Source organism: Glandiceps talaboti, chromosome 21 (assembly GCF_964340395.1).
Source record: "Glandiceps talaboti chromosome 21, keGlaTala1.1, whole genome shotgun sequence".
NCBI lineage: Eukaryota > Metazoa > Hemichordata > Enteropneusta > Spengelidae > Glandiceps > Glandiceps talaboti.
The window spans coordinates 14,618,519-14,628,518 of record NC_135569.1 but is presented as its reverse complement, the minus strand read 5'-3'; the positions used below and the strand labels follow the sequence as shown (position 1 = coordinate 14,628,518).

The following is a 10,000-nucleotide window of genomic DNA, read 5'->3' as shown; positions in this document are numbered from 1 at the left end:
ATTCTATTTTCATTTGTAATGAGTCGGCATGTTTGAAGTCAATTATAGTATATATCCATAATGTTGCATCGAAGATAAACTGTAATACGTACAGTTTCAGCCATGTGTTTCATGGGATTGACTATAAAACACGTGTCTAACTAAACACTTATAGTTTCGACGATGTCTCCTGAGATTGACTATAAGATGAAATTCACCTATATCGTCTATTCCATGCCATTGGTTGATCATTAAAGCTTCGTAACCATAGCGATAATATGACAGATACTCAATCCATTTCAGATACCATGGTATAGATCTGAAAAAGAATTATAATCGTTTGTAAGATACTACATGTTGTCCCATCCTATTAACCAGGTAAGAAGACTAGTTAAGGCTAAACAACTAAGTTGTAATACCTAGCTAACCATACAAACTTAACACATGCATACGTTCGACTAACGACATGCCCAGTCGAATTTCACTTGTGTGTGTGTGTGTGTGTGTGTGTGTGTGTGTGTGTGTGTGTGTGTGTGTGAAAGTGAGAGAGAGAGCGTGAGTGTGTGTGTGTGTGTGTGTGTGTGTGTGTGTGTGTGTGTGTGTGTGAGAGAGAGAGAGAAAGAGAGTGTGAGTGTGTGTGTGTGTGTGTGTGCGTTTGTCTGTGTTTATTTGCTGAATCAGTCGATGGTCTGACCATTAGCTATAAAGATGGCATACTTTAAGTGATTTATAAACAACTTACTGTACGTTCATGTAGAATCCTCCTAAAGTGAAAATCGGCACCGATAGAAGAACAGCCATCGTGCTGGCAACATATATCGACGGGCAACAACAAGATATCGCTGTACCTGCATACAAATTAAAACAATCGTTACATACACATCCCAACCAAGACAGTGCCCCCTATTGTACCTTTATATCAATTATTTTCTTAGACGTAGGTAGATAAAGAGAGTCGACAGTGACAAAACTCTAATTGCAGTGTATCATGGTTGTTTTGGAGACTGACATTGTGTAGTCTATGTAGAAGGGTGGACAGTTAACCTGCTTGTGTTGTGATAATGCTTGCCAGGTCGACCATCAAAGCTATTATAGGCCAGGCCTTGTGCCATCGACCTGATAAATTCTTTGGTGAAGTAATGCCATAGTAACAATATAGCAATAATTATATTATTACAAATGAATGTTCATTCCCAGAGGAAAATGATCATCAGTCGTCGACTATATATTGGAAGTATCTCATATTTTATTGCAGTATTGAATTTGACAAAATTTAGTTACAGTCAATGTCAAAATACCGAGCAGCTTTCCTGTTTGATACAACGACGCAGAAACCAACAATAAACTGTATATGCTCGCATTTGATGCTACATTTAGTCTATTAGTAGTGAAATAAACCATTCAAATGTATGCAACTATATGCAGACATTCGGGCGCAAATGTTTTTCTTAGTATCAAATTCCTGATGAAGGGCGCGTAAAATGTCCTTTGCGGTTTTCATATGATGTATGTATGGTGGCATGTGTGGCTCATTTCACTTTGACAAAATGTAGCAAGAAACTACTCGTACAATCTTGTTATCTTAAAGGGTAGCATGTCCAGTTTCTTATTGGTTTCTGCGTATCAAACAGAAGAGCTACATGGTATTTTGAAATTCGCTGTATGTTGAGAACTCTACAGAGTGCATTAATGCTATTAATTGAACAATGATATAATATATTTATTGTTATTATCACTTTATCAAGATTGTTCACATGAATGTATAGATCTTATATTCAAAAGAATGTGCCAATGGCGTTGACCCACAAGTGATTACACTAAACTGTCGCAGCAGCAATGATAAAGTTGGTCATTCCATTCATCTAGATGCAACAGTAGATATATGGTGAACACACACACACACACACACACACACACACACACACACACACACACACACACACACACACATACACACACATGCGCGTCATACATACACACACAAAAGTTTTCTACATTATACTAACCACATGCTACTGCTGCATCAGCTACCATGCAACCAATAAGTAGAGCGATGAAGAATCTCTCGACCAATGGGTTCAGTCCTGATAGATACAATAAATAAACATTCACTGTACACCGACGGGGAAATTCAAATCACACACAAATATAACAAATTGGTAAAAGTTAGCTTACCCCCAAGAAATACCCTTTTATTTACACTCCTTCCCTTTCTATTTGACAGCTGGAATCTAAACCATATGGATTGAACTGTGCATTTATTTTAGAGTTTTCGAAGAGCGGAATAATTTTACTACGTTTTACTACTTGAAAACAAACAAACTAACACACATACATACATACATACATACATACATACATACATACATACATACATACATACATACATACATACATACATACATACATACATACATACATACATGCATACATGCATGCATGCATGCATGCATACATACATACATACATACATACATACATACATACATACATATGTATACATATACATACATACATACATACATACATACATACATACATACATACATACATACATACATACATACATACATACATACATACATACATACAATATATACGTTACAAAAACAAAAAGAAAGTATAAAGTTTGCTTTTGTGTTTGCAATGATTTTGTAAACAGACTATGTAAATACGTACATATAACCACTATACCAATTTACAGGCGAAATGAAGTTGCCATGATGTTCCATTCTTGGGACATGATGTTTTTGATATAAAGAGAGACGCAATTCAACTCCAGACTAACAATAACAGAGACATGACACACACACAACAGGATCCTTTACCCAGTCACATAGGCACTGAGTGATAAAGCATTGTTATACTTCTACAATACAGTAGAAAAGATATACATGGACTCGATGATGTTGATGGCTTTACAACTGGTAATCAACATATAGTAATTTGTCTACTTCTACATCCATACTGTGTGTAGCACCTCTATAACAGCATAGCATCATTTCCCACGAGTGAATCATGACAACTTCATTTCTCCTGTAATATATATTTATCAATTAAATATTAAAAAATGCCCATTTCTAATCCATATTGCCACTTTAACTAAAAATAAATCTGACATGCGTACCTGCCATCCAATACACCATAATGACGTAACTAATGGCGGAAACAAAAAATACCGGAAGCTGTAATAAATATATATCATGGAAGGATTTCATTATCTGACTTCACTATTTTAATCGAGTTAAGATACAAATAGAATAAAAAGTCACACTTTTTCGACTCGAGTTGAAAAACTATAATTTAAGTGACACAGTTTGTAATTATGACCTCACTTGTTACAATTAAACGTACAAACAAATTTCCTTTTTATGGCGAGTATGTCAAGGCCATGGACCAATGTTATACTGACATTTGTTTTACAGTAGCTCAGGATAATAAATGCAGCATATTATTAAAAGACAGTGAAAGTTATATTGGGATTCCTACCTGTGCAATTGTTTTGGCAAGGAAAAAAGCGTCTAGTCGATACATTCCATTGTGATTCTCTTTTCTAAATATTGGTAATTCGTCTTGGAATGCCTACAATGAAAAATAGAAATGTATCAATTGAACATGTATGTATGTATGTATGTATGTATGTATGTATGTATGTATGTATGTATGTATGTATGTATGTATGTATGTATGTATGTATGTATGTGTGTGTGTGTGTGTGTGTGTGTGTGTGTGTGTGTGTGTGTATGTATGTATGTATGTATGTATGTATGTATGTATGTATGTATGTATGTATGTATGTATGTATGCGTGTGTGTGTGCGCGCATGTATGTATGTATGTATGTATGTATGTATGTATGTATGTATGTATGTATGTATGTATGTATGTATGTATGTATGTATGTCGATATACATGCCGACATATACCTCCCATGATTCGGACTATCGTAAAGCCTACACGTAGTTATAATAATTAAGTAACTCAGAGACTTGGCTATGTGGTTTGAAAATGTCATTCGCCAGAACTCGAACCCGTATGTCGAGTCATCCGATAGCCAAGTCAATCTCCAGGCTAATGGGAGGTGTAATTGATGAAGGCATCGAATATACACTTTAATAGATACAAACATACCCTCAATATTGGTCCGAAGGCTTCGGAACTTCCGGCCCACATCATGCCAAAGAGAGCACCATTCAAACCTTGTACACCCGTTTGATTGTAATCCGTCTGGAAATATATCATCCCCGTAGTAACAGCAAGAAACTACAAATATGGGAATAGAGAAATCATGTATTGATCATCACGACATCGAGTCGTGACCAATACCAATATCTTATGACCCTTACAACAAAATGCAGTATTTGGCAATCAGTGACGTCATTGCACGGGAAACTACACACATTCTCACGTAATGTATGATTTTCCGTGTAATATTCAGCTTTGACTATAAAGTCAAAATGTTTGTTCAAAAATACGTATTTTTTGACTATAGAAAACTCTTTAGATATAAGTTGATTTTTTTGACTCATGTTTATGGAGACGAGCTGACGTTTGTCAAATGATACGCGTGCTGTAAAGAGGTATGTGGTTTTACGACAACACTGACTCGTGAAGTCTACAGAAACGAGTCGAAGTCTAAGAGTTCAAGTAAAATCAAGTTAAAAGGTCAAGTTATGTCATTCGACCAATCTTAGGCCAACTTGGTAGTTTGGCCACTTACTAAACTATCATGAACACTCTTACCACAATCCATAAAACGTGACAACAGTTCATTTTTTCGACGGTATGAAATTTAAACTGTCTTCTAGATGTACCGCCTTTCTGTTAAATACAATCATGCAGAAACAAACAACAAACTGCATATGCCAAACTTCAAAAGCAAGATCGCATTTTTTTGCCACATTTATTCTATATGAAATAAACCATTCAAATGTATTGCAACTCCATGCAGACATTCGGGCACAAATGTTTTTCTTAGTATCAAATTTAAAACCCCGATGAAATGTCCCTTTTGGAGTTCATTTGATATCTGTATGGTGACATATGTAGTTCATTTCACTTAGACAAAATGTAGCAAGAAACTGTACTCATTCAATCTTGTAGCATGTCCAATTTGGTGTCTGCGTGATTGTATCAAACAGAAAAACTGCATGGTATTGTGAAATTCACTGTACATAAACCATGGTAGGTTAATACTACCACGGAAATCAAGTTATAGGAAAACTGAGATATCAATAAACCTAAGACTACTGTATGTGGTAAACTACACAATTGGGTGATTACGATCGATGCTTTGTTTATCTATGTGGACATAGTCAACGTGCCGTCATGATAAGTTTATCACTGAATGCGGTTGAGTGATGTGCGACCATTTGAAGACGGCTTGCTGTCAGAGATAACACCCTAAAGTAAGCGTAGACCTGCGTTCCCAACCATATACTGGAACATCAACTTGCAAGGGACATGCAGTTTTAGTATATGCCATATTGTATTTTATTCCCCCACGCCAGTACTCAACACCAGAGGGCGCTATATTATCCACGTCATGTTTGCATTGTACATAAGACAATTTCATCAACGTCTGTTGCTAGTTTATGTCAACTATTGCTGTATCAGTAGTTTTAGATTTCCATGTAAGTAGCCATCTAACAAGCTTTATACAATGCATGGCGTATAGTGTGAGTTTCTACAGATAGTTTCCATAACCTTGCATTGTGAGGCTGACCGGTCTGAAGTTCCCTACTAATTTCTTGAATATTGCATTAATGTTTGCACATTTACAGTTCTTCGGTATCATAGCAGTATTATTGAAATATTGAATGAATATTTATGAAAGCGCCGGTATACGAGTATCCAACGAACTGGGGATACGTTTTGAACTTACCATTGCGCCCCCAAGCCTCGCCCTGGTGACGATGGGTTCTCTGCTGGTAACTAGCCAACTTCTCCAAAGTAACGCTGTAAACTGTGCCCACCAAGTGTTCTTATACCTGTTAGAATAAGTTACGTAAGGTTTTGCTTAAAGATTTAAGAAGAATTTCAATGGATTTGGTAGAATGTAAACCAAAGCTAGCCTATACAAAATGCATGGCCAATGATACATAACTATATATGTGCATCTTTCAATTTGATTAGTGGGGGCCCATTTTCAAAAACAAAACAGACAACCAACCAACCAACCAACCAACCAACCAACCAACTAACCAACCAACCAACGAAACCAACCAACCAACCAACCAATCAACCAACCAACCAACACACAACCAACCAACCGACCAACCAACCAACCAAACAAACAAACAAACAAACAAACAAACAAACAAAATAAACAAACGAACGAACGAACGAACGGACGGACGGACGACAGACAGACAGACAGACAGACAGACAGACAGACAGACAGTCAGACAGACAAACAAACAAACAAACAAACAAACAAACAAACAAACAAACAGACAAACAAACAGACAGACATACAGACACAGACAGACACAGGGAGACAAGCAAACCCTATTCTTAGAAGTCAGATTCAATTGGTTCATGTTTACTCGTAGTCCAGCTATGGGTCGTGTCACTATATCAGCCAGCAGTCCGTTGAGGGCGGAATGACATGACGTGTCTTACAATCTAACTTAATACAATGACAGTTGTGTGTGTTTGACCAAATAGTCTAAGTTTGTTCTTGGATATCGAATATTGATATAAAACACATTGTAAGCCAATATGGGAGTATGATTAGAATTTGCGTTGAAAAAACAGTTATCTGGCAGATCTAGAGAAGATACATAAAAAGTTGGTCTTGAAGAAAAGAATAATATCCTAGTTAATCTTTATGACTCTATATAATCCAATACCATGGGATTAAAACATTGGGGGATTAAAGATGAGACACTAGTAATGGCAAGGTAAGAAAAATGGATGCACTAGCCGTTATTCATATTTCAATCTTTAACTGGAAAAAACAGAAACTAGGAATATTATGAAATATGGAGTCCTGGCTGCACCTTGTGGCATAACTATTAAAACAATCAACACACCTTGACCGTCGGACTTCTGTCTCTTCCGATCCTCTAAACTCCACTTTCTAATTAACAGAAATATAGGAAACATGTATTTAACTCTTGCCAGGGATTATGATAGCAGAAAATTCTACAAATAAAAGTTGTTCTCAAAAGGTAAAGATTTTGATGTGTTTAGAGAGTGGCACTGATGTATCCTAGCAGTCCACAGCATACTACGCCCCCCCCCACCATCTCCTTTCAGTTTATGCAAGGTAACAAAAAATCGTGTCGTGTGTAGATGCCGTAAAGGGGTATAGTGCTTACAACCATATATAGATGTTTATTTGGGATACAACAATCTATTTAGGCGGCATTCATGGTCGTAAAAACCACAACCTCTTTTACGGCACCGTCCAAGACTCACAGCCAAGATTTCGTAGCTTCAGCAGAAATGTGTACGTGCTCTGGCTTGCAAGAACGCCCTGGGTTGAACAACTAATGGTGCCACTGGCAAGGCACTACGAGAATTAGGAAAGTGTGATGCGGACTTGTGATGTGCGATTATCGAATGGTTAGAGTCGGGGATAATATATACATACGTCTTGGTCTTTGTGTGGTACCGAGGCAATAACATTAGCAGCAGTTTCTGCATATGCAGACGTAGCATAGATATCACATAACTCCTGCAATAATGAGAAAGAACACACTTTGTACAGAGCCTGGTCCAAAATAAGTGACTGGGAAATCCTACTATATCAATTGACACAAAGTCCTGGGTTCTTCCATATATGGTCATCCAGAATTATCCTGTTGCCAAGCATTGGCTAAAGAATAGAATCGCATTATTGTTCCTATAGTCCAAAGTCAAATTTTAAATGAAACTCTTCCATCTATTCTGTGAATGTAATATTTCTATAGTCTGTAGGGTACGCCATGTCGGGACGCCCTCAAGCATTGGCCAACATCTTTCAAAGATCATGGCCGTTGGGGGCGCTGCGACACAACGTATCTTAGCGAGTCTTGATCTACTGTTTTAGCTGAGGGAACTCTTTTAAAGGTGACGAAATACGTATTCTCATATAAATATTATGATTAATAATTCACCAATTCGTAATTATATTTTGAAACTTGTGTCCCATCGAAGATTTTGTCGCATTATATAAAACTGCTTTACCCTAGTGAGAAAGAAATTACATAAATTCCATTAAGGCATGTTAGCTGCATTGGGACAATTTTTATGTATTTTCTGTCATTACAAAATACGTTAAAACTTCACTGCAAGTGTAAGTTGTCTAATCCCTCTAATTTGAAGATTTATCTGTCTACTAGCCGTCAGTGTTACTTCATATTGGCATATGAGAACTGTAAAACATTTGGCCGGCTGTCTTCATTTTCAAACCGCCCGCCGTACTTGCGACAACGCTAGAGGCAAGTCATGTGATACTCACCTCATAGTTATGCTTTATATTGAGCGAAAGTGCCCGTCAGCGAGATTTCAACAATGAAAGTGCTTGCTACACCTGACCAAGGTCATGGAACTAGTGGAAGATCCAAGCAGTATTTGAACTCAGTCTGAAACATTGATAACGATATGGTATCGATAAGCTTTAGTGAAGATATAGTCCCCGTTGCAGCTAATATATGCCTTTATAATAACATTTTTACAACGGTTCACTATAAATCTGCTAACATAATTTCATGACATACCTGTACCCTGTCTAAATCTTCACCTTCAGTTTCTGGGCGTATTGATAGAATCATTAAGTAGTGATCAGTCGGAGTGAAGTTTTCAGGACAATTATATCCCTGCGCATTAAAGTGGTTCATTGCATTCATTGTATGACCAAAGTACGCACATTGACCTTCCGCCATCAAGTAAATGCTGTAAGCGAATATATATAGAGAGATAACTCTTCCCCTTCATATGGCAAAAAAAAAATACTGTACCAGCCTTGAATCGAATACTAGTACCATGAAGGACTACTTTCTTGCTAGTACCATCGGACCTCTGAGGGGGCTATTTAGATATTGCAAAAGCAACATAAATGTAAAGAGAATAACATATATGGGCATTGGTGTGACATGATCTTTTGATCCTTTACAAAAATGGCCTCTAAGTGCGCCTAATTAAAAAGAAATAACGTCATGCTATGCCCCCAAAAAACAACCAAAAAACAAACAAACAAACAACAACAACAACAACAACAAAACGGTTTGTTCCTGTAACCAGAACCAACGAGTTTTTTACTTCCCACCCTCAACTTTTAATTAGGTAGTTCGAAAATATTACAGAAAATCGAAAAAATCGAAAAAGATGTCATCACCTCGTGTAACCCATAACGCAAGACGATATGGCAGGGCTCTAGATAAACAACAGAAAATATAACCTGAACCAAGTTATATTGGACAATTCTACCTACCTACCCTATTTTATCGGAACCACACAATTTTTTTTATTTGGCCTGACATGACCGTCAAGACTGTAACATACGATCGTTGGAGGCGCTCTTATACGCTACAAAGACGGACACGGGTAGACTGCCAGAGCGCCACCAACGACTAGACTATATCATGTAGTACACGCACATTAAAAAACAGCTAGTCATCGGTCGGCCTTCATCTACAATGGTAGTGTTTTCCTCACCTGTCAATCAATCCGTTTAGTTCAGATGACGGCTGGTGTACTGTACACAACACGGTATGTCCTTTTAGAGCCAATTCCTGCAACTTTGAAACAACTGTCTCCGCCATACTGCTATCCAGCCCTGAGGTGGGTTCATCAAGAATAAACAATGGCGGGTTCGTCAGTAGCTACATGACAGAAAATAAAACACATATGTTTCCATGATTTTAGTAATAGCAATACATGTATCTATGTTCGCTGTATACAAGTAAACGCCTTCATAAACGAATCCCCCGCTGAAGTAACGGATTTTCTTCCCTTTGTGAAAGCTGCATTTGATTCAGAAATGAAAGAAGGTTTTTGGCAACTGTTTTTAGTAGACATCACGACTTACACAT

The 10,000-nt window shown here is 37.3% G+C and overlaps 1 protein-coding gene across 1 annotated transcript in view; it reads right to left on the bottom strand.

Moving 5' to 3' along the window:
* Positions 1 to 10,000, bottom strand: part of LOC144451282 (protein white-like) — a 16,837-nt gene that overhangs the window by 1,368 nt on the left and 5,469 nt on the right. The window contains exons 6-17 of the mRNA XM_078142084.1: positions 9,624 to 9,790; positions 8,687 to 8,861; positions 7,579 to 7,662; positions 7,016 to 7,062; positions 5,863 to 5,968; positions 4,722 to 4,799; positions 4,110 to 4,241; positions 3,469 to 3,561; positions 3,107 to 3,164; positions 1,986 to 2,063; positions 722 to 827; positions 198 to 298 (exon numbers count right to left, since the gene is read on the bottom strand). Of these exons, the coding sequence (XP_077998210.1) occupies positions 198 to 298; positions 722 to 827; positions 1,986 to 2,063; positions 3,107 to 3,164; positions 3,469 to 3,561; positions 4,110 to 4,241; positions 4,722 to 4,799; positions 5,863 to 5,968; positions 7,016 to 7,062; positions 7,579 to 7,662; positions 8,687 to 8,861; positions 9,624 to 9,790 (1,225 nt within the window). The remainder of the gene's footprint in view (positions 1 to 197; positions 299 to 721; positions 828 to 1,985; positions 2,064 to 3,106; positions 3,165 to 3,468; positions 3,562 to 4,109; positions 4,242 to 4,721; positions 4,800 to 5,862; positions 5,969 to 7,015; positions 7,063 to 7,578; positions 7,663 to 8,686; positions 8,862 to 9,623; positions 9,791 to 10,000) is intronic.